This window comes from Camelus ferus, chromosome 18, assembly GCF_009834535.1.
Source record: "Camelus ferus isolate YT-003-E chromosome 18, BCGSAC_Cfer_1.0, whole genome shotgun sequence".
Lineage (NCBI taxonomy): Eukaryota > Metazoa > Chordata > Mammalia > Artiodactyla > Camelidae > Camelus > Camelus ferus.
Genome location: NC_045713.1, coordinates 14886804 through 14914497, shown reverse-complemented (window position 1 = coordinate 14914497; position 27694 = coordinate 14886804). Strand labels below are relative to the sequence as shown.

The 27694-nt window shown below is 52.7% G+C and overlaps 2 protein-coding genes across 5 annotated transcripts; one reads left to right on the top strand and one right to left on the bottom strand.

Moving 5' to 3' along the window:
- Positions 1–71: 71 nt before the first annotated feature.
- NAA60 (N-alpha-acetyltransferase 60, NatF catalytic subunit) lies at positions 72–27694 on the bottom strand. 4 transcript variants are annotated; one of them, XM_032461125.1, is made up of 7 exons: positions 27501–27693; positions 22898–22997; positions 13463–13578; positions 11434–11563; positions 9388–9484; positions 7017–7276; positions 72–6185 (listed from the first exon to the last, which is right to left on the bottom strand). In XM_032461125.1, the coding sequence occupies exons 3-7, from the start codon at positions 13570–13572 to the stop codon at positions 5454–5456; spliced, it is 1329 nt and encodes a 442-aa protein (XP_032317016.1). In that variant the 5' UTR covers positions 13573–13578; positions 22898–22997; positions 27501–27693; the 3' UTR covers positions 72–5453. The 4 variants fall into 4 exon arrangements, with proteins under 4 accessions (XP_032317016.1, XP_032317018.1, XP_032317015.1 ...); XM_032461127.1 differs by lacking the exon at positions 22898–22997 and having other exon boundaries at positions 72–926; positions 27501–27694; XM_032461124.1 differs by lacking the exon at positions 22898–22997 and having other exon boundaries at positions 27501–27691.
- Positions 1659–2932, top strand: C18H16orf90 (chromosome 18 C16orf90 homolog). The gene is made up of 3 exons (XM_032459480.1): positions 1659–1677; positions 1993–2379; positions 2775–2932. Exons 1-3 carry the CDS (start codon positions 1659–1661, stop codon positions 2930–2932), a joined length of 564 nt encoding a protein of 187 aa, XP_032315371.1.

Sequence of the window (27694 nt, the reverse complement as noted above, 5' to 3'; positions counted from 1 at the left end):
TAGCTTCTTTTGCAGCACAAAAGTTTTCAATTTTGAAGAAGTCCAATTTATCTGTTTTTGTTGCTTTTTTCTTTTGTTGTCATATCTAAGAACCCATTGCCAAATCCATCATGATGAAGGTTTACCCCTGTTTTCTTCAGAGTCTTACAGTTTTAGTGTAGTGCTTATATTTAGGTCTTTGTTGCTTTTTGAGTTAATTTTTTGTATATGGTGTGAGGTAGGGGTCTAATGCCATTCTTCATTCTTCATTCATTATCACCTGGACTTCCAGTTGTTCTTTCCATTTGCTGAATAGACTATTCCTTCCCCCACTGAACAGTCTTGGCAATCTTGTCAAAAATCAATTGTCCATAGATGTATGGGTTAATTCTCGGCTCTCTACTCTATTCCATCGGTCTAGATGTCTAGCCTTATGCCAGCTCCACACTGTTTTGTTTACTGTAACACTGTATGTAGTAAGTTTTTAAGTCAGGAAATCTGAGTCTTCAAACTTTTTCTTTAAGATCATTTTTGGCTTTTGGTCTCCCTTGTAATTCTACATGAATTTTAGGATCAGTTTGCCTGTTTCTGCCTAAAAGGACATTGGGATTTTGATAAGAATTGCATTGAATCTATAGATCACTTTGGGAAGGAATGCTGTCTTAACAATATTAAATACATGAATGAGGATATTTTTCCATTTATTTAAGTCTTATTTTTTTTCAGCAATACTTTGTAGTTTTCAGTGTTGTCTTGTACCTCCATGGTTAATTTTATGACTGTTTTATTCTTTTTGTTCTTTGCTTGCGTGTAGTAATACAGTTAATTTTTGTGTGTTGATCTTGTATCCTGAGATTCTGCTGAACCTTATTTGCTGATAGTTTTTTTTTTAGCTCAAGTAGTTCTTTTTTGAGTGTGAATGTTTCCTGTCTATAAGATCATGTCATCTGTGAATAAAGAGAATTTAAAGTTTAACTTTTTAGAAACTGCTTCTCAAACTTGTGGTACCATCTTACATTCCCTGCAGCAGTACATGAGAGTTCCAGTTCCTCCACATCCTGCTTCACAGTTGGTACCATTCACACAGTATGCCATCATCTACTTATGGGAAAATGGACAGAAAAATTAAATGAGCTGCCCAGTCATCCAGAACCACCTGTCAGCATGCTCAAAGCACTAACCCAGATATAAGCAAGTCTGCACCCCTAAGCCTTCATGTCCCACCCATAGATGAGGAAATGGATACCTCAAAAGTTCACCCCAGGAAGTGACTTCCCAGCCTGCAAAAGCTGTCTGCCTATCTGAAGCCAGAGGGACCAGGGACCTCCCCTAGGATTCCATCTCCATCCCTTGCCCTCCTCCCACCCTGATCCTGCCCTGGACATCCTTTCCCAAACTCAGGGGTCCAGGAAACCCGGGAGTCTTCCCTGTGACATCATAGAGCTGGTTGCCAGGGGAGACTTGCAGACTCAGCCCATAGGTAGGGGAGAGCAGAGCCCTGCTGCACAGGAGGCCCGGCCACTCCTCCCCACCACACTGGCCCTCCATGGAAGCCTTGGTCTGTGCGTTCTCTGAGCTGCGCATAAGAGAAGGTGCCGGGCTGCGGGGAGGAGTGGCAGGAGCAGAGATGCCCTCCTGTCCTGACCTGGGCCCAAAGCCACAAGGGTGGCCTTAGGGACATGCATGCGTGGGAGAGGGGTATGGCCACTGGTCCAGGCTGTGTGACCCTGGGTACCAGAATACTCTTTTTAGGGTAGAGGGCAAAACAGGTTGGCAGAGAGAGCCTGAAGTCCTGAAAGTGATCTTGGTGCCAAGGCTCAAGCTTCTCAGAGCTCCTGTTAGTTGGGAGGGAAGCTATGTGGGGTGGGAGGAGGTGGGAGGTGGTGGGAGGCGATGGGAGGCAAGGGGCTGAGCCCTTCTGACAGACAGGTAAGCTGAGGCTCCGCAGGTGGGGGGTGGAGCCCATCTCACGAGCATGTGACTGCGTTTTCCCCTCATGGCCACTGTGGCCAGCCGGCCACCACCCTCCTGCTCTCCCCTCCACAGATGCAGTGAGCTGGGCCCAAGGACGCCTCAGCCACCCTGACACTCCACCCAACATCTACGAAGGGGGGCTGGGGGCCCAGCAGCAGCAGTGCCCCAGTGCCCAGGGAAGCAAGCCCAAGAACTTTCGACTGCGCCACCTCCGGGGCCTGGCCCTCTATCTGCCAGGCCACGTGCAGCCTGCTGGCCAGTGTGAGAGCCACTGGCTGGGCCGGCTCATGGCCAGGGGCTGCCTCCCACAGCCCAAGGGTGTGGCCTGGCCCCTGGAGCTACCACAGGGGATTCTAGGCCCAGGTAACAGCCACCGCTCAGCACTTCTGGAAGCTCAACTGCCCAGGGACAGCCTAGGAAATACAGGTGAGCACCTGTCCAGGTGCTGCAGGGCTGGGGACTGAATGGGAAAACCCAGGGAAGGGTGGAGCAGGGGAATCAGATGGACCTAGGTGGCCCTTCTCCACTCCCAAGCCTCCTGGGTCCCTGTCCCAGCTCCACACTTAATGAAGGATCTTGGACGGCTCTTCCCAACTGGCTGGGCCTCAGTTTCCCCATTTGTAAAATCAGGGGTTCAGATTAGATAAGGGTCCTTCTAGTTTGAACCATGTTTCCCTCTTTCTTCTCTCCTCATGGGTTCTCTTTAAGGAGAACGTCCCCTCCCCTCCTGTTTTGAAGGATGCCAGGTTCTGGGGGTCACAGGGTGGACTGGCAGCCTCCCCTGGGTACCTGAGTGACTCTTCTCTCCTCCCTTTCCTCAGCTTCCAGTTCCAGCATGGACCCAGCCAAGGGTGCCCCCTCCCAGTCCTGTCCCCCTGAAGGCTTGGGGCTCAGGCCCAAGAGATCCTGGGGGGCCTCAGAGGAGCCCACATGTCCTTTGTACAAGAGAACTCGCTTTGGGGCTCTGGAGAGGCCGTAGGGATCCGAGTGCCGGGGCTGGTTCTCCCAGCTTGGGACAGGAGGGGAAAGGATGGCCCAGGAGGAGGAGGCAGGTCCAGGAAGGGCTCAGTCCCTACCAGTGGCACCCCAACACTGAGACACCTGGGCAGCTGCCCAGCACCAGAGCCTGGGCCAGCCTCAGGAAAACTCAAGGGGGAAGGGAGGAGGAAGTCCTGCAGGAGGGACAGAAAAAATAGAAGCCTGGGCATGCTCTTGCAGCCTGCTCCAACTCAAGTCAGCCACTTGTACCTGAGAGGCTGGGTGGAGCAGAGAGTTTGGGCTCCCAAGAGGCTGGGGAGCCTGCAGGTCTAGTATCAATAAAAGCCAAGGCCTGCACCTTCTGTCCCTGTGGTCTGTCTGTCATCAGGCAATTCAGCCAGAGAAACAGCCCCTTGGCACCTGTGTTCTGAGAGCAAAGTTCCGTGTTAATCGATCCTGGGGAATCCAGGTGTTCCACCCTGAGTTGAGAAGGGAGCCATCCTCCTGTGGGTGGGCAGGGTCTCAGCAGGCCTAAAAGCAGGGCTTGGCACTCTGGGCCAAGGGGGCAGAGGACAAAGGAAGTTAGACTGGGTTTGTGGAGGATGTCAGGGAGGAGGGCAAGTTCCCAACCTGGGCAGAGAGGCTGGCCCTGACCCCACGCTGCCCCTCAATGAAGGCTTGGTTGTGTTCACTCTCCCTGGGGCCCCCTGGCTGCCCTGACCCTCCAGGCAGAGTGGGCACAGCCCTTCTCCACCCAGCTGGGTTGGACTCCAGGTAACCCGGCCTGGGCTCTTCTGTAATGGGATGTCTTAACCTCACACTGTTGACATCTTTGTTGTGGGGGGCTGTCCTGTACGCTACAGGATGTTTAGCAGCGTCCCTGGTCTCCTCCCACTGTGGCTACCAAAACTGTCTCCAGATAGTCTAATGTTCCCTGGAGGGGGCAGAATCACTCTGGCTGAGGGCCCCCTGCTCTACATCACTGGGCCTCAGCCCTGCGGGGGACAGGATGGGAAGACCTGGGTTTGCCTCAGCGACTCTCCCCCACCTGCTGACCTCCCGTCCTGGCAGCCCGAGTCAGGCTGGGACTGACCTATCCCTCTCACAGGCTTCTGTCAGACCACACGTGATGGTGTCAAGGACACTCTGGAAACCAGGGCAGCTGGGTCCCTTCCAGACCCAGAGAAACGCTCCCTCAGGCCCTGCCCTGTTCCCTCCTATAGCAGATTCTGGAGACTTGGGTCCCTGCGTGCTTTTCAGGCTGTTTCAAGTATGGGTGTGGCCCTGGGTGGTGGGAGCTCACAGTCCAGGCCACCAGCCTCAGGACTTGTTCCCTAGGGAGGGCCATCTGGGTGAGACCCAGGCCTCAGGGAGCAGCAAACACGGGCTTGGGAGGGACCAGGCCCGGGCTGGGCTCTCAGGCCCACCATCAGGAGCTGTGTGGCTCATGGGCAACTCCCAGCCCCTGACCCAGTTTTCCTCCTTTGTCTAACGGGGTGACAAGCATGACCCCCTGCCCCTGGGGTGGCCAGAAGCTCCAAGAAGAGGTTGGTGGAAGCACCACCAGGGGTTAGGATGAGCTGGCACCCTGCCTCAGGCTCCTGTGGTGGGCTGCGCTGGCCCAGGGTCTCTGCCTGACTGTGTTGAATCACCAGCTCTAGGACCTCTCCCCAGGGACCGCATTCTTTGGCAGAGTAAATTACAATCATGATTGTAAAAAACAATTGCCCTTTGAGCTGCAAGCCATCGTTGGGACTTGCTAGGTGACAAGCAGTTCCTAGGCCACCCTCAGCCACAGGGCAGATCCACAGGGGCAGGGCCAAAGTGTAGCGAGCCTGGGAAGACAGGATGTGACCAATTAGTCTCTTTATTTGCAATGAGACAAAACACTATAATCCTGTTCAACACTGGGCTGGACACTGCAGTGACTGGCGGGGTGGGGGAGGGGGGCAGGGCAGGACAAGGCCTCTGAGCTCAATTATGAATGTCCAAGGCAGAACCTTCTGGAAGACTCTTCCCTTACCCAAGGAGCAGAAATAAAAATCACATGATCATCGTGGATTCAGATTAGAGAGGACATGGAGCTGGGCCTCAGCGTGAAGTCAATGTCAGCGCAGAGGTGGGAACACCCAGCCAAGGGAGGAGAATGGCCTTTCATGCCCGGATCACCTTCATCTCGAGAAGCCCTTTCCCACCATGAGGACATAGGAGCCCCAGGCTGGGAAGTTCTGAGGGGAGGAAGGACACCAGTCACGGAGCCCCCGCCTGGGGTGCTCCGTCTCCTCCTGCCCTTGGGCCAGTGCTCCCTGGCAATGGCTCCAATAGGCCACAGTAGCTCTGCACCACCCCCTCTGCTCTGGAGGTCAGGGCAGGTGGCAGGCAGCTCGGAAGGGACACCAGGAGCACACACCGTCCACACGCACACTTCCTGGCATCAAACAGCCTCTCCGGTCTCTGCCCCAGAGGCGGAGGGACCACAAGGCACGTGACTGCCCCAGCCTCAACAGCTGGGTTTCACTTGATCAAGGCCGGCTCAGCTTCCTCTGGTCCGCATCTACCCAGGCCTCTGCGCTACAGCCCAGGGGGCTGGGGGCCTGGGGGACAGGACGCCCAGGACCCTTGGCGGCGCCTGTCTTCAGCCTGGTCCCCTGCGGTAGCTCAGCTGAACGGGGCATCCACCAGACGACTGGCGGTTCTGCTTGCTCTAGACAGTGAACCGGCCTGCAAGCCTCAGCCTCCCAGCGGCGGTGTGGAGAACAGTCCCGTTGTCCGACCGCCTGAGTCGGGAGCAAAGCCCCAGAGCTGTGTGTGGGAGACAAGCCTCCCGCGCTGTGCCCACCAAGCACCAGCCCCGGGTGGGGAGGCAGGGGCTGCGCCCTGCGCCCCAGGCTTCTGTGCACTGGGTCTGCACGGGAGTCTGGCGCTCCCTTTAATTCGCCCCTGCATTGTTCTGACGCTCCTGTGTCTTTAGGGTGAAGTCTGTCCACGACACTTAGGATCTTCCCTCCCAGAAGTTCGTTCCCACTTTGGAGGAAGGAGCTGGAAGGAACAGGCAGTGGAGGGGAAGAGGCCAGTGAGGGGTGTGGGGAAGCAGGGAGGGAAGCCCTTTTGGGTGCCCTCGTTCCCAGGGCAGCAGAGGAGACAGACCACAGAGCACATGCCACACCCCAGCGGCCCCAGAGGCTGGTGCGCGGGGCAGGACCAGCGCTCAGAGGAAGCGCAGGTTTCCACACAGGAAGGAGGGCTGGGAGAGCCTGCAGGAGAGACAAGAGGGGAGTAGGGGTGAAGGCCTCCATGGGAATGCTCTTCCTCACCCTGCCAGTCCAGCTGAGGAGCCTGCAGCTGGGTTCCAGGTGCTTCTGGAGCGCGAGCCCATGTCCAGTGACCATCGGCCCCCATGGTCTCAGCACAAACCCCGGCACTGATGGGGGCACCGGCCCAGGAGGCCACAGAGCCCTGCTGCAGGCTTGGTACGCCTAAAGATCTGCTAGGCTGTGTCCATAAACAGGGGGCAGACCCCGGAGTCCCCACGACCCCTCCCATCTCTGCAGTCCCCAGAGGTCTGAGACCAGCTCCCTGCTGTGCACACGGGTGCTCAGAAGTGGCCACGTCTGAGCAGGGCCCTTAGCAACCAGGTGCTGCCACAGGGCAAGGCCACCCAGCTTCAGTTTGAATGACGATGGCGTAGGTGCTGAGGCCGACGCTTACGGTGGGGCACCGCCCAGGACACAGCAGCACAGATGCCCCCTCAAAAGGGGAAGCTGAGTGTCTGGGGGCGGAGGTAGAAGGGGCTTGATCTTTTGGTACCTTTTCAGTTTTCAAACCATGGGAATGCATTATTAAGAAGTAGTTCAGGAAGTGAAAAAATGAAGTTCTGACCGGGTCTCAAGGACTCTGCTTTCCCTCTGGAAGTTTCTGAGAGTTGGTCAGGAACCATCAGAGCCCTGGGCCCTGCTGCCCAACATCCCTCGGCAGCAACTGCCTATCCAGGGGCTCCTATTTTTATTGCTGAAAGCAATAAAATTTCTTGGTACTATCACCCAACTCTGCTCTGCTCCTGTTTCCCACCACCTGCTCTGCTGTACCTGTCGGAGACCGGGCATGCCCCGCGAAGCTCTGCTCCCGAGCCCACGTAGCACCAGGCCTGCAGCTGGGGCTCCTCTGCAGAGGACAGCAGAAGTCAGATGGCCAGGAGGGCAGTTTCCGCAGGGCACCAAGGGGTGGGGTCTGGTGGAGGCTGCCTGGCTAGTGTCACATGGTCCGGCTGTACTCGATGCCACCCTTGGTGGTGATGCTGGACCATGGCAGGAAGCTGCAGAGCAGACTGTGGGCCTGGCGGTAGATCCTGTGCGGGATGGAGCAGGGGCTCAGGTTTGCTAGTGCAGAGCCCAGGTGCTGGATGTAGTCCGTGAGGCTCCGTTAAGGAAGACTGACTGGCTTCCCTGCCCCATACCCCAGGGCAGCACTGTCTGCAGGGCCACGTGGAGACTGTGGGCTGTTGTAGACAGCACACCGTTCTCATAGGAGGCCAAGGGCCTGCTCAGCCTCTGCAGGGCTGGCAAGTCTCATTTGACGGAGGGGCCTCCACTGTGCAAAATAATGCAGAGCAGAGCCTGGATACAAGAGGACCTTCTGGGTGAGGCCTCAGGCACATGGACAGGACTGGGTGCCGGGGGAGGTGCTTGGCAGAGCAAGTGTTCCTGGTTCTCCCCATACACTCAGTCCTCAGAGTGGCAGAGCCCTGTCCCTGTGATGAGCAGGAGTCAACAGTCCTGACTCCTTGGACCTCCACAGAGACCTATCGTCACGTGAGTGAGGCCTGCAGGGTTTGGGGCCACCCTCCTCATTCCCACTTATTTCCCCATGAAATGGATAAATCCTAGACTCATCCATTTAATTTCTCTCTCTCACATACACAGAGTGTTTTGGAGCCACACCCTATGACTACTAGGAAGTCTCCTGGCCCCACCCTACCTGTCAAGGGCTAGAGAGACTTAGAGAGGAGGGAGCAGGGCAGGGGCACACCTCTGGGTTACACACCTGGTAAAGAAGGTTTAAATCCAGGTGTTCAAAAACAGCAAACAATTCTCCTCACCTCACATCCTTGTCTTCCCACCTGCCAGCACACAGCCTCATGAGAACAGGGGCTTTTGTTTCTCCTGTTCACTGCTGTGTCCTCCCAGATGGATGGATTCTGGACTAGGAGGTTTAAAACCCTCCCTTCATACCAGGCTGAAGTCCAGGGAGACCCGAGTGCCCGAGTGTGTCTTCTTTCCCAATGTCTGCACCCAGGCTACCATTTCCCAAGACGTGCTGGCCAGGTTTCCCCACCACACCACCTGGTACCGTGAGCTTGGCCTTGCCAATGCCATCTGAAGGCAACCACGGCTCCAGCTGGCGCACGGGCCCTGCTAGGAAGCCACAATCCCTCACCCCTGACAAAGAAAGGATATAGAATGGTCCAGGGAGGGTGTCCGCCATTGATGTAGAGGACGTAAGTGAAGCCATCTTTGAGTACCCCTCGTATGGAGTAGTAATAGGGGAGATAGTGATGCTGCTTAAAGTCTCTGTTTTCGTAGAAATTTATTGCTGTGTTGTTAGTAGTGAGGACGTGCAGGTAGATGGCTTTGCAGTGGTCCTGGGCGGTGGTTGATATGTGATCCTTTAAACTCTCAAGTAATAGGGAACCTACAGGGAAGAGGAGCAGGGCAGGCGGGAAGGAAGTGTGAGGCAGACAAGGAAGTGATTTTGCACAGATCTCTCTGCACCAGAGACAGACTTCCCGCGACCACCCACTGCTGAAGTCCCTAACATCCCATGGCCAGATGGGGCTTGTTAGCCAAGACCCTCGGGTGTCCGGGACCACAGATGCCAGCCTGCTAGTTCCCTCCCTGGGGCGAGACCTGTAGTGGAGGACTCACTGACCTTTCTGAACAACACAGAGTGTAAATCTGAGCCCAGGAAAATGGAACAGAGAGGCTCGCTGGCTGTGTGGCTGAGTGGGATGGGAATTTGGAGCCATGAGGGCGGCACAGCACCCCGGTGACAGGCATCTGATAGATGGTAGCTGGGACTGTTTGTTTAATTATGATTTCTACTTTTAATCCAGACTACCTTGGGACCAGACATAAGCTATGTGTGTGGCGAGGAGCACAGTAAAAGGGGTTCATTCCCTAAATGAGGCTGTTTGGGAGTTATTATTAATCTGATCTCGTCACACTTCCATAGCAGGAAGACTTGGTGAAGCGTGGAAAGAGGATGGTTGAAGGTCAAGGGGGTGGGTGGGGCCGGGAGACTTGCTGGGGGGAAGAAGGATCAAAGTGGGACCTCAGACAGAGGGATGAGGGATAAGGGACGAGACAGAGATATTTCTGAGGGAGAATCATCAGGACGAAGGAAGTGACTGGATGTGGAGGTGGGGTGGTCAGGGTGGGGTTTGAGCTCGGCCCCCCTTACCTATGCCGTGCTTCCTGAACTCCTTCACTACTCCCAGGCTTAGAATGTAGGCAACCTGTGTGTCAACAGAGAAGCTGGAGGCTAGAATATCTCCATCCTAAAGGAAAAGTCAGAAACAGTCAGGTCAACAGTGGAGGCACCTGGTCCCCCTGCAGAATATGTCCCACAGGCTGACTTCCCGACCATGACACCTGGGGGAATACCTGGCGGGGCTGGAGGGGACAGAAGAGAGGACAATGGAGAACCACCCCCACCCCGCATAGAAATGAGAGGGTGCGGGCCCTTCTGTGACAAACTGCTAGTATGAGAGCACACACAAAAAGCCACCTCTCCTGGGGTGGGTGGGAGACCGGACGAGGAAGGACAGCAATGCCAGGTGAGTGAGGTCATGGCGGTAAGAAGGAAATGTCTGTGCTGCGTGGGTGCTCGGTGGGCCCTCACCACGTGTCCCTCAATAGCCAAGAGACAAGACAGGTGGACAAACACAAAGTGTGGAAAGTTCAACTAAAGGATCCTACACCGCCCCAGGTGGTCTCAGAGTAAAGCGGAAGGGAGGTGGGGGTGGCCACCCCAGTCTCTTGGTTCTGGAGGAGGAATTCTGGACTGAGAGAGTCATGGATCCAACCACCATGAGGTTCTCAAGTTCTTCTGCCTCATAAAGAACAAGAAGCATCTGCTGTGTACATGGTTTTTCTCCCCCACTGGAAAAGATGCTTGACGACTTGGCCTTTTTGGTCCCATCCACTGCTCACTGAGTGGCTCCCAGTTCCAGGTAGCCCCTGCTCCCCACTCCCTGCTCTCACCCAGCCCCTGTCCTCCTGGCCACAGTTAACCTGGACAGAGGCGGATGTGCCCAGCAGTCTCAGAGGCAAGGTGAGCACTTCACTCCCGGCTGATGTCTCTAAACAGGCTCTGCTTTAGCCCAGCATTGAATTCATTCAGCCTCTCAGGTGGGCCTGACAAAGTGCCAGCTCTCTCTCCTGAGAACCCAGGGAACAGAAGTAAAAGGTCCTCATCTCTGTCCTCAAGGGAAAACCAATACACTCAAAGGAGCGAAGAGATCTAATTACCAAGCCTGTGGGGCTGGGGGTCACCCTGGCACTCAGGAAGAGCTGTGGGGGAGGGGCCTGGGGAACAAGTCACAGCAGGGTTGCAGTGGGTGGGGCAGTTTGTTCCTCAAGAGGAAAGATCAAAAAGATATTGACATTTGCTGAAAGCACCAACATTTCTTCCTTGTTTTTGCTACATCTTAGCAGTGACAAATGGAAGAAAAGAACTCAGGAGGAAGCCAGGAGAAAAAAAGTTACTCTTAAAAGTAACCAATTTTGCCCGAATCTAAGGATGGCAAAACAGGGTAAACGAGTGGACTGGTCTTTCCAAGGGAGAGACATCCTTGTACTTTTGAAGAAACAGCCTCAGGCCTAAAAGAACCAGCTGCCACTGCTGGTGGATTTTCACTCCTGGGAGTAATCAGCCCCGTGGTGGTCGGCCCGAGTACTCGGTTGCAAAGGTGATCCAAGTTACCAGGCAGAATCTTGACCCACGTCAACCATGTGGCACAATGCGTTTGCAGCTGTGGCCTCACGTTTTACATTTAGGGCAGGATTTGCTAACCTGGTGCCCAAAGACCCTCACCAATTCTTAGACAGATCTTGAAGGGTCTATGAAGCTAGATGAAAAGAAATTATATCTTTGTTTTCACACCCTCTAACTTCAAAAGGCCACAGCAGTATGAGCAGTTTCTGTGACACTGCCACCAGTAGGAGTCACAGACACTTCCACAGTCCTGACAACATCACAGGTTCTTAGTGCATCACTTATGCTCCTCCCTACTTCAAAACGGGCAATGAGCATGAGACCGTGGTCAAGCCTTGTTACTAAGCGCATGTCTGACTGTCATGAACGCACAGCAAGAAATGAACTAGGTAGAAGCATCGCACACGGGGCCCCCAAGAGAAAGGGCCACAGAGCAGGCAGTGGGGCCATCACAAGCCCCCAGGGGCCTGTCCAGAGGGCGACCACCAAGTCACCGCTGCAAACACTCACCTCCTTGTGTATCTTGGTCCTGCTTTTTATTTCAGCTACGATCATTCCCACGATGGCGCCCCTGTAGGTGGCGGCAAGGGAAAAGAACTTCTTGTTGGAGGTGATATCACGATACCATGAGTCTGGGTACCTGAGGAGGAGACAAACTCGGATGAACCCGCCAAAGGTCAAGTCCAACCACTGTTGTGCTGCAGACAGTGGGACCACAGGGGACTCCAGGCTGCTCTGTCCCTCGCTCTGGGTTGACAAGGGGTCTGCCCATCACTTGGTCTCCACCAAATTGTCACATTCGCAGAGTATCAGCTTCTTAAAGTAATTATCTGTCCAGATGGGACTGGGAATTTCTGATGGGAAAAATGATCTTACAAGACACAGAGACAAGAGGGGGAAAATCCACGAGAGCAGTGCCTGGAGGGGCAGGTGGAGGAGTTAAGACAGACGACCCTCAGCAGCCCGCAGGCAGTTGGGTGACTTCCAAGAACTCTGTGAGACTTTTCCAAGACTGGGGGAAGTGGTGTGGGGAGAGCCAAGTGCACAGCTGAGTGCATCTGAGTTTCGGGGACAGGCCCTCAAGGGCAAGGTGTGTCCAGTAGCGCTAGGGCTGCTCACCAAGAGCCCTCCGAGGAGGGCAGAAAACAGACAGTGACTGCAGAGCCCCGGGAAGCAGTGATAAACAGGCAGATACAGCCACAACCAAGGAGATTCGGTCAGGAGTGTGTGTGGGTCTGTCTCCTAACGGACATACCAGGTTAGCCCAGGCTGCCTTCTTGAGACCAAGAGCTGGAGGAGGTCCTTGGGCCCTCAACAGAGAGGTGCTCTGCTCACGTCTGCTCTGTAGAGGACACTGCCCATCCACTGGGAGATTCCATAGCACCTGAGCATCCCCAGGCCCCTCTCCTGGTCCTCTCCACACTCTTGCCTTCTGACCCCAGGAGAGCCACGCTGGTGCAGCAGCCAGGACATGGAGCTGCCACCACATAGCCCGGAGGGACTGCAGGTCTCTCCACTGTGTCTGGAACCTGAGGCCTTAGGCCCAGGAAGTGGCAAGGAGAGGAAGGCAGGCAGAGCACCTCGGGGCCACAGAGGCCCTGCCCAGTGTGGCTCTGCCTGCTCCAGGCCACCCTCAGCAGGACCCAATCCATGGACTTACTGGCTTACTGTCCAGTGGTGGGACTGCTGGCTTGAGAAGAGTTTACTTTCTAACCTACGAAGCCACTGCCAGCCCACACCCCCAGACAGCTGTGAGTTCACACCCCCATCAGGGACGCAAGGGATGCCCCCCACCCCTTCCTGCCGACGGTGGGTTAAACAAGTCTAAGGCTAAGGCTCATGGAAATGGGATGTTAGGCAGGATCTTATTCATTTTTAATGTTTAAAAGTTTGCACTATTTTTCTCACTACAAAAGCTCTATGTGCGTATTACAGAAAGATGTGGGAAATACAAACAGAAACGGACAAACCTGTAGGTGCTAATCATCCACTCACCCAAACTACCAGAAACATTTGCTACGTGGTGCACCTCCTCCCAAGCTTTTATCTTGTACATGTTTTTAAATAAAAGTGGGACTGTGATACACTCTGGTTTCTAGTCTACTTTTTTCACTTAGTATCTCATTTAAAAAAACTTTGTCAACAAATATACCTCTATGACAGATTTTTTTTTTCCTGGCTGAATGATACTGTCTTTTTGCACACACATACCCTGATATATGTAACCAATTCATGTGAAGATACTTAAGTTGCTTCTCAATCTTCTGAACATTATAAGTAGCACTGCATTGAACATCTTCTTAACTAAAGTCTCAGCAAAGCCCTTTAGGGGAGCTCTTCACATAAGTAACATGGTGACGTGCAAAGAGCCCGATGGCAGTTAGGGAGCAGGGCCTGGAGTCCCCGGATGGGCGAGGTCACTCTGGGCCTTCACAGCAAGTCTTCCAGCGTATCAGCACTGGGGGATCTGTGTACACATGCCCCAGCCGTGCCCCTGCCCCATCATCCACAGCTGGGGACAGCAGGCCGCTCAACTTACTCGATGGGGAACCAGTCGCCGCACAGATGCTTCACAGTGTCTATGTCATCGTGGCAGAGGAGGCGCAGGCTGACCTCGCTGAGGGCACTGGACGGCACCACCTCTGTCATTCACACCTGCAGGAAGAGGGGCATCAGGAGGGCGGCCACACCCCCTCACCAGTCCACCCACCCCATTCCTTCCTCCTCTTCATACCAATCTGTGCAGCAGGCGAGATGGGAAAGCACACACTGTCCCCAAGGATTAAAATGTCCTCAGTAACCATGCAGTGTTTCCCCCCACCACGGGTCACAGTCACCCCTACTTTGCAGGTGAGGAAATTGAGGCCCAGGAAAGCCTGGCAGGATGGGGACCCAGGGTCCCCTCGCTGCTCACATGGGATGCTCCAGTGCCCCACAGAGGGCAGTCTGCCTCTGGCCTGTGTTCTCTTTCCTCCTTGCCCCTGAGCTGCCCACTGAGCACCTACACCAGCCCTGCTTCTCCCTGGCCAGGCTCCAAGCTCTCTCACACCTGCTCTCTGTCCATGGGGAAAGCACACGACCTGCCAGCCCGACTTCTCCCAACCAGGGCCAGTGGTGACTGCCATGGAAACTCAGGGCTCAGCCCCATTTGGCGCAGCCTAGTGGGGAAGTGGGGGGCCCGTGACCTGCTGGATTTCCAGGGGAAATGGCACTTGTTGGGTGGGCTATTTCTCCTCCCCTACGCAGCAAATGAAGAGCTGGGCACAGAAAAAGAGACTTCGAGAGAGCAAAAGTTCAAGTCATGGGTCATTAGCTGCATGACTCTTAAATCAGGAAACTACATTCAGCCCAGGTTGCTGACAGAGCAGCCTCTTGTTGCAGTTAAAGGAAGGCCACGTGCTAGGCCCTAACAAAGCACCCACACCCCCAAGACTTAGTCATCGAATGCCAAGGAGAAGTCGAACCTTTTCAACCTTGAGATCCCATAGTCACACCTCTCCTGGGGGTGGAGCCCAGCCTCTCCTAGTGCCCCCCGTGTGAAACACAGAGCCTTCAGGGTTCCCACCTAAAATTCTGGGGCTGAAGCTTCACAGGTAACACCCAGCACAAGATCAACCACACCACAACTGACAAACAGGGAATGGGTGGCATTCTACAAGACAACTAACTAGCCTGATCTCTTCAAAAAGTCTGTATCATTAAAAAAAAAAAAAAAAAGTAGACTAAAAGAAACAAGGAGACCTACATCCAAATGTGACATGTAAACTCTTACTGGAAAAAAAAAAGCCAAACAACATTTTGTAGAAATTGAAATATGGGCTGGACAGCAGATGGTGTTATGAAATTGTTCTTAACTGCCTTCGATGTGGAAGGTATAGTGGTTACGCAGACAGTCTTAGGAGATGCATGCTTAAATACTTTGGAGTGATGCATCAGGAGGCCTAACACTAACTTTAAATGGTTCAAAAATGTTTTCAACTACTTAGGAAGCAAATGTGACAAAATGCTATTATTACCTGTTGGATCCAAGTGGCAGTTTGATATAAAATAGGAACTTACTGTCCATGCATTCAATCTTTCTACATATCTGAAATTTTTAACAAACATTGGGGTTGGGGTGGTGGGAGCCTGAACTTACCTAAACTGACCCTATAAGTCATAGTTCTGGGAGTGGGCACCGTGAGGGTCCAGGCGATGCCCAGAGGTCAAAGGGGGCCCAAGTGCAGTGACCTCCTGCTGTCCTGACCCTGCTCCTGCCTGCTTCCCACGAGACACAGGCATTCCCCTGAGGGTCCCTGGGAAGGCTATGTCCTAACCTGTCACCTGCCAGGGGCTGAAATCTACCCTGAGGCTTGACCACAGGGCCAGTGGGACAGCTGTCAGTCTCTGAGCCCTAGACAGACCCCGGGATGCTCTGCCTCGGAAGAAGGGCTCCTTCGAGGGTTCGCCCAGGGTAGGCTGACAGGTCTGCCACTGTCCCCCATCCCTCCATGGCACCAACCAACCTGAGGGTGACCACCTGGTGTGGGGGTTTTAGAGGCCAGGTCCACAGGCTGGAAACATCATGGTGACCTTGAAGCAGACACGGAGTGGGTGGGGAGGCAGACGAGGCGGGAGGAGGTATTGTAGGAGCTCCGTGGCCACATCAGACCCTAAGGGGTGGGGACCACGCCACCTCAACGCAACTCTCCGCACAGCACGGTCTGAGAGCAGACATGAGAGAGGACCCCCTTGCTTCCTCCTCCTGGTTTCCAGTCAGCGCCTGCGCACAGCCCACGTGCTCCTGTGAGGCGGGGCCCTCATGTGACCACCCTGGACCGCTTCCCAGGGAAGGGGCCGTCTTGCCCCAGGGAACACGACCGCACAGCTCCAAGAGCAGCACCAAGCCCAGCGCCGCCGGGGCAAAGCGCCGCTTCCCCGGAGGTTTCTGCACACGCCCCGCTGCGCAGGCGACCCCCCACCCCCACGACAGCAGATTCCACACACACACACACACACACACAACACACAAACCCTCTAAAGGCACCAACGGAAGGTGTTGTTAATCTTGTTAGGAACGAGAATAGCACTGGGATTACACAGAAAATGTCCCTGAAGAGATGCACACTGGGGGCAAAAATGACAGAAAGTTCTGGAACTGAACTTAGTGGGAGCGAAAATGGTGAAATGTTAATAACTGTTGAACTGGACAATGGGCATTCCACGTGGATGTTTGAAAATGTTCCTAATTAAAATTAACCACCAACCTATCAAATTTCTCCACAGAGGCTGAGCTTCTGTGTGGACACTTCTCCGCGTGGTGCTAATGCCCCTGACATTCCACACGGCGGGCTCGGGGCAGTGCCTTGGTCTCCGCACACCTGCTCTGGGGCCAGCACAGCCCCAGGGTCAGGCGCCTGGTTCAGAGCGTCATGGGTGCAGGGAATACCACTTGGGATCCAAATAAACCAACCTCCAAACTCCATGGAGGTTTTAAGCAGCAACAGTGACACCCAAGTGCAAAGGACACTGTTTTAGAAACTGGGACTGAAGCTGCCCAAAGTGCGAAGTCTTGACCACCAGGCCAGTTTGGGGCAGCGCCTCTCCCCTTTCCCTCAGGGCTGAGAAATGGGAAATGCAGGAAGCCCCTGTCAAAATGTCAAGCCTTTGGGACAGTCAATAACCCTACACCATCTGAGAAGACTCCTGAGACAAGGGCCCTCCTCTTCCAGTGGCAACTGCCTTCAGGGAAAATTCTGGTAGACAAGCCCAAATACATCACCTGCCCAACCCAGTGGCCAATCAGGATGACATATAAAAACGCTGCTCAATGCTCCAGTGAGGGCACAACCTCTGCTCTAAATTGAGCAAAGGAGTGCAAGTGGGAGCCCACTGTGGGCTCCCCCAAAACACACCTAAAGTGGAAGCAACCCAATAAAATGCATCTATCCGCAGAGTCAATATTTAGCACTGATACCTGCTACAATGTGGATGAACGCTGCCAACAGGATGCTGAGTGAGAAGCCAGACACAAAAGGCCATGCAATGTCCAGAACAGGCAAATCCATAGGACAGAAGGCAGATTAGTGGTTGCCTACGGTTGGGAGGGGGGTTGGGAGGCTCGGAGGATGATGGCTAAGGGTGTGGGGCTTCTTTTGGGAGAGGTGAAGATGCTCTGACACTGAACGTAGTGACATGCACAGTTCTGTGAATACACTGAATGGTACACTTCGTGTGAACTGTATGGTATGTCGACTGCACCTCAACAAAGCTGTTAAAAAGAAAACAAAAACTGGGGGCACGGGCTAATAGCTCAGTGGTAGAGCACATGCCTAGCATGCAGGAGGTCCTGGGTTCAATCCCCAGCACCTCCGTTAAAAAAAAAATTAGTAAAGAAGAAAACAAAAACCAGCCCCAATCTTGAGAGTGAGTGATTCTCTAGTGAACAAATGGATAAAAAAAGATTCTTTTTGAAGGAAGTCACAGTAGATTCCTGAAAGAATTAGCTTTCCAGCCCACAAGTCAAACTGCAGGGGCTCACACTGTTGCCTGCAGATGGGCTCCTGCAATGGGACTGGCCCACATCCCACCTCCCTTGGCCCCACCTCTGAGCCAGGCCCACTAGGGTCGGGGAGGGGGTGCTCTGGGGAAGATGAGGCTGAAGGTAGGGAGGCTGGTGGGAGTCACAGACTCGCAGAGATGAGGAAGAGCTGTCAGCCCACCTGGCTCTTACTCCAGATTTGGGCCAATTAGAATATTTCATATTCAAAGAAAAAAATCTTTCTTTGGCTTTGAGTGTGTAAGAAGTGGCCAAAGAAAGTTATCAAGTCTCAACCAAGTGCATCTGAGTTGTCTGTGGGTTTTCACGGTGTAGTTGCTTAGGTGATTATGAGAAAGGAAAGATCAAGCTCAGATTTGCCTCTCTGGGAAGTCAACACAAACTCCGAATCACCAGATGAATCTCAACTCGACTCTTAGCTCCAGCGTTTGACCTGTGCTGGGAAACTGCATGTTGTCCTCTTCCACAGAAAACTGGTGGTTCATCTGGGATGTGATGGGCTTAAGTCAGCCTGAGAAACAGGGTGACAGGACTGGCTGCCCTGAGCATCCTTGGCAGAGCTCTGGGTGTCTCCTCAGCTGTGCCCTACTGCTTTCCTAACCAAGAGCAACATGCCCTGAGCCCCCAGGAAAGGAGGGGGAGGACAGGACCCAGTCAGCTCACTTCCACCAGTCTCTCTACCGGAGTTGGCAGGAAAAGTGCAGGCAACCGACAAAACCAGCTGGCAGAGCCCGGGGTCTGGATGGCCACACACAGGAGGGAGCACCTGGGGAGGTGGAGCCACAGTAAGTGCCAGGAAGCAAGGCCTCGACCTCTGGTTCCTGAGGCTGGGGGCTGACTGCAAAGAGGTAGGGGCGGGCACTTCCCGAGGGGACAGAACTGTTCTGATGGTGATGGTTACATACACAAACATCTATGTACACACGCAAACATATATATACACACGTTAAACTCATTGGGTTCATCGTGTTGCATGTATATTAAACTTCAATAAAGTTGATTCTAAAACATTAAAAAAATTGAGGTTTGATAGAAAAGGGAGAGATTCATAATAAACAAGCATCTCTTTCTTATCTCTTGGGTTTTATACATTCCTCGCTACCCAGTATCCTTGGGATAAGGCTCTTGACCCAAGGGGTAGGATTTTTAACCTGTTCAACTTTCAGGGAAAACACTGGGCTCTAAGACACACAGCTATTGTGGATTCTAGCATTTCTACTGAAAGTACTTCCACATTTTCAAAGGCCAGTTCTTAACTTTATTTTCTTTTTCTTAGGGGGAGGGTAATTAGGTTTATTTTTTTAGTGGAGGTACTGGGGATTGAAACCAGGACCTTCTGAATGCTGTCATGAACTCCAACACTGAGCTATACCTTCCTCCCCTGGCCAGTTCCTTAGAAGACTTGATTTAAAAATAGGAAGACTTCTCATTTAACTAAGGGAAAATGCAGCATATTATAGTGCCTAACCTGTCCCACCACAACAGACAGGCATGGAAAAGGGGACAGGAAGGCTCTGGAAACAGAGCATGTGGCACCCAGGTGCCGTGAGAGAATGGAAGTGTCAGAGAGGGCGAGTTCTAGATGGTGGCGCTGCAGGCAGGGGGCTGGTGTGGCCCGTGGCTGGGCCACTGCGGGGGGAGAGGCCAGGGGACTGACATCTAGCACCTGTGGGGACCCCACTTGTCCATCCAGAACATTCAACCAAGTACCGATCTCCTATTGCCATGGGCTACCCTTAAGGGCTTAAAGGACAAGGCTTCTGAACACACATGAGAGCAGAGACCAGCAGGTGAAGCCACAGCAGAGCCCCTAAGGCAGGCCTCTGTTCCAAGCCCCAAGGTGCTGGTGGACGGGCACTGAAGCCAGGCACATAGGCCATCTTTTGGCAAATTCTCCCACAAAGATACGGACACATCTACACTACAACAGCAGGGACACACTGTACAGGAGAATGCAAAGCTCATCTCAGTTTTCAAGTTACAACATGAAGCTGCAAAGTTCAGGCTGCAGTGAGAGTTCTCTTCAGGTTTCCTGGGTCTGCGTCCTGTCCTTGGCCTTAAGGGGTATGTAAGTGGAGCAATTCTAGGAGGGACAGAAGCCAGATTCTCCAAGATCTGATGAGGGGGTGTGCCTGCTCACCTCTCCATCTGTCCTTTTTCCTTCCCCAGACCTCATCCCTGGGGGCTATCTGAGGGCCTCACCTTCCTTCTGGACTGAAGTGACCTCTCAGGTCCCTATACTGAAGGCTGCTGTTCCCTGAAGACTCCACAGTGGCTGGAAGGGGTGGTACCTCATCACCTGGGTGTCCCCTCACCAACCACATGTTCTAGGCACCTCTGAGGGCCCAGCCAAAGGGACAGAGGGGAAGCCAGCATCCACAGGAGCATCTTCCATCCCCCTCCCACTGCCAAGCGTTGGGAATTCACAACCTGGGGGCTCAGAATGGGACTGTTCCAGTTTCTGGAGGGGTTTCCTGGCACTATCATGATGCCCATGGGCCACTCCACTCCCATCCAAGTAAGAAAGCCAGAAAACAATCCTATTTCCTGGAAACCACTCCCCTTTGCAGACAGTGTCTTGATGCTCCAGGTCCACAGGGTCTCTTCTTCAAAGACTGCTTTTTGGTGCCAGACAAGCCATATTTAACTTTTAAAACCTGCCCCCGGCCTCTCAATGCCTTGAGAAGTGCTCTGGACTGCACTCCTGACCTGAGCAGACTCCCGGTGCTCAGGCGCGCCGTGACCACACTGCACCTCCCATCGCCCCTAAAACCCTCCCTTCCTTCTCTTCTTTAGCTCCTGTTGGTTCACAAGGGTCCTTTCTCCTTGCCAAGGTTAGGCCACCCTCCACCTGTGCTCTGGACCTGTGCCTTCTATGTACTCCCAGAGCCTGTAGGGATGCTGGAGTCACCGTGACCCTGGGTCAAACCCCAGTCCCGCTGTCCACTGAGACACCTCTGTCCACTCTGTGCTTCAGCTCTCATATCTGGCGGGGAAGATAAATGAGATGGCCACTTTCAAGGGCCACCATGGTCCCTGGCCCAGCTCCACATCCCCTCCCTCCCTGGTCCAAGCACCCCCTTTGCCAACATTTTCAATTTTCTCTTTCACACAACGCCCCTCCGATGGGCTGTAAGCGCATCGCGCATGCGCTCCTGGACAAGTCTCCCACGCCCGCCTCTTCCTTCCATGAAACGGCCCGCGGTACCGCCTCTGCTGCCCCTTTCCTGCCCCGTTGCCGCCCTACCTGCCCTTTGGCCTGGCTCTGCTCCAGCACGTGGTGACAATGCACTGACAGCTTGCCCTCTCTGCAATCCAGCAGCCTCCCTCCAGGATCAACTCCCCTAACTCACTATAGCTCACATCACCCTCAATCCCCTTCCCGGACCCTGGGCTCCCTTCACCCGTGACCCAGCACAGTCCTGGTCTTTCCCGGGCACCCCAAGCTGCTTCTCCAGCAGAGCTTCAGGGACGATGAACACACACTCGTCCACAGCACAGAAAATAAAGACCACTGGCCCTGGCGAGTGTGAAATTCTGTAGACACCAGGCTTATCAGCTTCAAAAATCCAACAACAGTGGACTCTGAGCCAGGATGGATGATGCAGAAAAGAAGAAATAAGCCAGTGATGAGCACAGGGCACTGCCTTGCACATCAGTAAGATGGGCTGAAGGGCTCAAAGTGGCATGTGAGGGAAACAGTGAGCGTTCATCACCACTCGTCTGTTCAAGTGAGCAGCTGCCCGTGAGGGAGTGAGCTGTCTCCACAGCAGCCTGGGCTCCCTCCCAAACCTCAGAGTGGGAGGAACATGAATAATTCACTGGGTGACCAGAAACAAACACCCAGCACTCCAGTTCCCAACAGTCTCCCTCTTAAAACCCACTCCATCACGCTGAGGGGAGCTCATATATTCGTCACACACAAAGACACATTCCTTCAAACACAACCTGATGACAGTGGAGGATTCCACTTGTGTAAAATTCTGAAACTGGCTAAAGGACTCACTGGTGACAGAAATCAGAAGGCGGTAAAGGGGGGCACAGACGAAACACTGAGGGGGCAAAAGGCAGCCTGCTGCCCGACAGTGACGTTCCATCTCTCCTTTAGGCATCAAGCGGGTGGATCTGCATGCTTCACATCGGAGCACTTGGCTGCATGTTAACTATCCTTCAGTTTAAAAATAAGTCAACAACAGGTGGTCGTGGAGCACTCCCAGGCCCAGCCCATTCTTTCCACTGGGCCAAAGGTTCTACACCTCTCCCCGCCAATTCCATACGGAGACTTCATTTAGTTATTTACCCCAAACAGTACTGAGAACCCAGACCCTGATCCAGGTACTAGGGTCATAGCAAAGAGCATAATGGGACATCTCCAATTATGGGGGGGGGTCCCACTGGGGGTGGCAGGGTGCGTGTTTTCCTGCCTAAATATGCTCAGAAACCGCTCTTTCTCCTCAAGGAATCCTGTGGCGAATAGTACATCGGTGAACATGAAAAGTGCTGTCCACCAGGCTGGGCAGGGAGGGGCCCCCACCACTGTGGGAAGCGATGCTCTTCTCCCTCAGCCACAGGAAAAGGCAGGGAATCAATCTCCTTGCATCAATCAAGATGTTTTTCTTGACTATTTGCTCTGCCTCCCTGAATTGAGTTCTGGGAGGCGGAACAAAGAAGAGGACTGAAACGCTCCATGTGCTCCATCTGCTTTGGGTCATGCCCTCTCCACAAACAAACAAAAGGGATCATTGATTCACGAGTTTCTTAAAGGGCCTGTGAAGCAGGAGGCAGCAGAGTCCAGGAGACGGCAAGACTTCTAGGCCGCACAGATCTGGGCTCAGATGAACTGCCCAGCTCTGCCTGCTGTGCGTGGGCCCCTGGCCACAGGGAGGGCTGTGAAGTGGGGATGGGGATCGAAGCCCTCATATGACACATGCAAAACACCTGCCAGGCGCTGAGAAGGAAGCCCTCTGTAAAGGGTGCTGACTGCTGGGGGCCAGCGAACTTGGGGGACCTGCACCAGGAACTCGGCCGTCACAAGGTGCTGGAGAATGAGAAGAGAGACAAAGTATCTTGCACCTCAGGGCCTCCTGCGTTTACATCGTGTCCCAAAATGAGACAGATCTTATTTTGTTTTAAATTTTATCTTACTGTTTTGTTTGTTTCCCTCACGTCCATGGTAAAATGATCACGTGTGGAGGGCTGGGTCCCTGGCCACGTGCACATGTGCCACCCGCAACCCCCATGCTCCATCCAAAGGCAGAATCCCGTGGTTGTTCCAGAGACCGACATCAGAGCAGAATCCGGAAGGAGATCTGGATGTGGGTGGGAGCCCAAGGACTGCTCACCTTCTATGGCCCCACTCAGTCAGATCTGGGGGACAAGAGCCCAGGTTTGGGGAGAGACAAGCACAGACAACGGAAACAGAGAAAAGAACATGACCTGGGAGAAAAAGGGCCACTGAACTGAGGACCAGAGACACGGAGCCAAGAGCAGACCTCAAGGGCCCCTTGCCTCAAAGTTTCGGGCAGGTCTCTTCTTCCTGGAATGGAAATGAGGGTACAGATGAGCACAGATAAGCCCCAGCCGCCAGCCCGCACGCTCCCGCTGCAGGTTGCGATCAGAGCTCAAAGCGAACGGAGCTGGGCCTGGGATGGATGGGCCACAAGGACGGCTGGGGAAGAGGTGCCTTGGCCCCGTGGCTTTTTAATCTGGGATCTTGGTCATCTAGGACAGGGCCATGCAGAATGTTAACTTTCAGATCAGATGGAGGGACTGGGTCAGCCAGTTGGGTTTAAAAACAAAACAAACAAAACCACCTGTAAATACTATATTTGGGAGCTGGGAGGGTGGTAAATATATGCACTTACCAGTAGTAAAATGTATGTATTACATGCACATCCATGACTGACACCTGAGAAATGGACCCTGCCGAGGGCTCCAACCCCACTAAGAGCAAGTTGGTCCTTCCACAGAGAACTTCAGTGGCTGTAAGTACCCTCAGCACTGCCTGGGGCACAGGGTGAACCGGACAGAGGGTCTCAATTTGAGGGAGAAAAGCAGAGCTACAGGGGAATCAGGTTTCAGAAAGCTGCCTGCCCCTCATCGCTGCCCCTTCAGTGAACTAGTCCCCCACCTCTGCTTTTTCCATCCCACTCTGTGGAGTTTTATTGTTGGATGGTTTTTTTTTTTTAAATCTCCGCTTCTCCGGGGCTGGCATTTAAGATCCTTCAGAATCACAAAGATATTAAACATGAAAGTGGGTCAAATTTGGTATAAATTAACACTTGATCATGAGGTTAACTTTTGTAACAAAAATGATTTTTAAAAAGAAATTCAACCTCCTGTCACCATTTGCCTCTGGAATGATGGCAGATGTCTGTGTTAGAGCGCTCACTTCTGTATCATTTGAGCTTTTTTTTTTTTTTTTTTTTTTAAAGAAAAACAATGAGCTTGGAGTTTTTTTTTTAATCCTCGGGGGGAAAAATGAAGGCTTTCAGGCAGTATGTGAAAATTATGAATACACTCTTTATATTATAATAATCTCATGGGCTGTATTCAATTAGTAACAACTTGGGAATTTCACAGAGTCTCTTCAAATTATAAGTAGAATGGTTACCCACTGTGCCCCCAAATAGACTCTCTTCGTGCCAACTTTTAAACTCCCATACCCTTATGACCACTGGTCCAGCCGCGCACTTTTCTATACGTATATTCCAACAAAAAGGTTAAAAATGGGAGGCCAGAGGAGAAGCAATAGGGTAATCTGAATCTAAGAGTAGAAAGCGCAACAAATTTCTGACCAGCAAGACCTTCTAAATAGTTTACAACTAGAGTCAGAAGGAGTCATCTTCTAAAAAGAAACAAGTTTAAAAAAAGTAGCAAATAGCATTCCCACCAATGCTAGGGAACGATGGAAATATTGTTGCATTAACACTTTCCAGATAAGAGTTCTTTTCAGTAGCTAAGGGACAATTACCCAAAGACTATTTTATAAAATAAAGTTGCTTTCTTCTCAGTTATTTTTAAGATGGGGCTCAAATTTCACTCCTTTGCTGCCCTATTTCAGGAATGTAGGAAACAAAAAAGAGGAACACAATTTGTCTTTTAATAGCAATAACTATACAACAAGAAACAGAACTGAAAGAATTTCTTGTTTAATGTGGTCTCTTAAAAATGACAAAATACTTTTCTCTGGTCTTCCTGTGGAAGCAAAGGGAATAAACATTTGTCCCTTCCACAACCAGCTTCTCTTTGCTTCTTTACAACTATGAATCTGTATTAGAATGTCTATTTCTGGCATCAGGGCACAAAATGCCACGCTGTTCCAAGGTCTGGGGCTTACAAGTTGGCAATAAGAGAGTCTATTTTGGGGCACAATAGATAATCATTCTACTTATAATTTGAAGAGAAATTTAAAAATCTTTACATTGTCATTCTCATAGGTGGCCCTTGCCACAGTTATTTGGAATGTTGGGCCCCTCCCTGCCACATGGGCTCTGCTTGAGCGGGAAGTCAGCCTCAGGGGAAGAGATGGGGAATCTGAGATAAGGACAGGATGGGACTAGAGACTGGCCCTCATTTGCTGTTACTCCCCCTCTCCCTTACTATCCAGGCTCGGTCATGTGTCTGCCAGCCAGCTCCTAGAGGTCATATTAAAAAGAATCATATTTAGGGAAAGAGGCCTGATTCTGGAGTTAGCAAAGGCACTCACGAATATTTGCTGAATTAAATTCCACATTTGAATTTAGCCAGATAGAGACCCAGGACTTCAGTATTGTTTTGCAAATCAGCACTTTGCTTGAAAGCACTGCTCATGGACAGAAGCAGAGTCTATAGAACAAGCTTGCAAACAAGGAACTGAGGTAGAAAAGCCATGAGGGTTTTGTGGATTCCTTCCAGAAATGGACTGGGGTTGGGGGGATACTGGAGGTATGACACAGAGATGCAGGAGCCACCATTTAAGAGGAGACACTGCCTGATAACCAGCCAGCTTTCTATTCTAGAAGGAGAGCTGTCACCAACAAAGAGAGACCCCTGGGCTATCTTAGTTCTGCCCTGAACTCAGAGCTCCAAGGAGTTTTCTCTACACTGTGTTCCCTGTGGCTGCTGCAAGGTAAGGAATGCTGTGTCCACCCAGACTAAACACACCTCGGGCTGCCAGAGGACAAATTTCTGCAAGCAGGTACACTGAGGCTGGGACACTGCCCAGCAGAGCACCTGGTCAGCAATGACAGCATCACCCTTCTTAGGCCAACTGTAAGTGTCTTTTATCTCTCAAATCCAAGAATTTTCTTCCATCCCAGCCAGAAGCAAGCTGTTGCTGAGCAACTTCAACAGGTCATATCTGAAGTCTACGACGGGGTGTGGTTAACACAAATATGGCGACAAAGTCACTGTGAGTTACAGCTGGGAGAGGCTAAAGACAGGATACAGAGATCTTCTAAAAAAGTGTCTGTATCTTTTATTCTGGCCTGTTAACACCACACCAAGACTTGACTGCATTACTTACAGGTTTTAAATGTCTTCGTAGAAACCCAGCACGTGTGCAAGCTCAGTGAGATGGAACTCCAGCAATTTATAACCCAAATGAGACAGAACACCACTTTCTCAAAGGGCCAGATTGCACATTAATTTCAACAGGTACAGGCTCCTAGAATAGGGGAGATGAAGACCTATGTGTACTGCCATGACTGATCTGCACAGGTGTTAAGATGACAGGGACTTCTATTTCAGGCCACCCTTGAGTTTCTTCTCTGAGCTTAAAGCAATACAGGGATTTTTGAAAGAAGAGAGTATTTATTTGTATTGCCTCAGCCCCCTTTTTAATTCAGTGTTGTTCAAAACCTCCCTTCTTCCCACCCTGCAAGCCAGTACTATTGGCTAAAGAATTTCTAACACTTATCTGTGTATCACAAAGTGCTACATGGAGTGTGGTATTTCTGTAGAGGACCTGGAGTCACGGTGACTTTCCCAATTCACTCAGTTAAGCATTAACTAGAAGTTTTCTGCCTTTAGTGTTCCTGTAAAATCTCTGCAGCCAGCAACAATGTTCTTTCCATTTCTGACGCTCTGATTAACACCAACCAGTTCAGGTACCGCAGAGAACTACTCCGTGGGGCTGTTATCCTTTTCGTTCGGAACAAATGAGTAACAAAATGGTATGGCCTGAGGATTTGGCAGAGTGAAAACTTATCAATGAACCAGCCAATGCCTCATCTCCAAGTCCTAGGGTCCGACACCCACTGGGCACACAGATATTTGTTGTTAGTGATCTGGAAAAGGCTCAAAGCCTTCCTGAAAATCTTCCCAGTGTGACAAACCACAGAAGCTACAGGTTCCCTCTATTCCTTGGGACATGCCTGACTGGGCAGAGGAGGGCAGAGTTGGTGTAGGAGTCGGCATACTACCAAAAACATAAGAAACTGATTTGTCTTAACCAAAAGGTACAGCTGAAGGAGTAAGACGCGGAGACGATTCAAAAGCCTCAGGCTTTCAGGAGTTCACAGGAGGATAAACAACTCGGCGAATAACTACAGTCTGTGCAACAAGTACCAAAGCCCAAAGCAGAGGCAGGGCCAGGCGAGGCGGCGGCAAACCGCTGAACTGTAAAAAGGACAGGCTCTTCACCTCCCGCGAGACCGGCGGCTAGTAAGAGGCAGGTTGTCCTCTGGTTCCAAATTTCCCCACGAACTCGTCCTGGGGCCTGGCACGGAGGCGCCCCGGGCAAAAGGGTGGGAAGCGGGCCCCTCCGCAGCCTGGGGCTTGGGGCCTCTGCCCCCTCACCCCGGGGAGGTCGAGCTCTGAGGCTACCCTGAAACCCCGCGGAGAGGTCTGGGCTCCGGCTGAAGTGGGCCGCGCCCTGGCCTCCCTTGAAGTGACTGTCCGTCCCGCGCTCCGCCAAGTCCTCCTCGGGCCACCTCGCCCCGGCGGGCGCCCCAACTGCGCTCCCACCCGGGACGGGAACTCCTCCCCTGCCCTCCATGATCCCCGTCCCCCGCCGGGCCCGGCGCCTCACTGCAGGTCCGAGCCCGAGGGAACTCACCTCGGGCGGGAGCCGGCGGCAGCGGACGGCGTTGTGGGGCTCAGCGCATCCTGGGGTCCCTGGGAGCCAGGAAGTGGGGCCGCGCGGAGCCCGCAACGAGTTATGTAACCGGTAGGGGCCGCAGCCGGGACGGAGGCGGCGGCCCGAGGCACTTCCGCCTCCCGCGCCAGGCCGGCGGCGCAGGTCGGAAGCCC

Coding starts and splice junctions, on each gene's coding strand:
- C18H16orf90 (XM_032459480.1), top strand. Junction 2,380..2,774: donor GGACAGCCTAGGAAATACAG/GTGAGCACCTGT, acceptor CCCTTTCCTCAG/CTTCCAGTTCCAGCATGGAC.
- NAA60 (XM_032461125.1), bottom strand. CDS start 13,572: ATGACAGAGGTGGTGCCGTCCAGTGCCCTCAGCGAGGTCAGCCTGCGC. Junction 11,564..13,462: donor GGCGACTGGTTCCCCATCGA/GTAAGTTGAGCG, acceptor TCTCCTCCTCAG/GTACCCAGACTCATGGTATC. Junction 9,485..11,433: donor GGACCAAGATACACAAGGAG/GTGAGTGTTTGC, acceptor CTTTTCCTTTAG/GATGGAGATATTCTAGCCTC.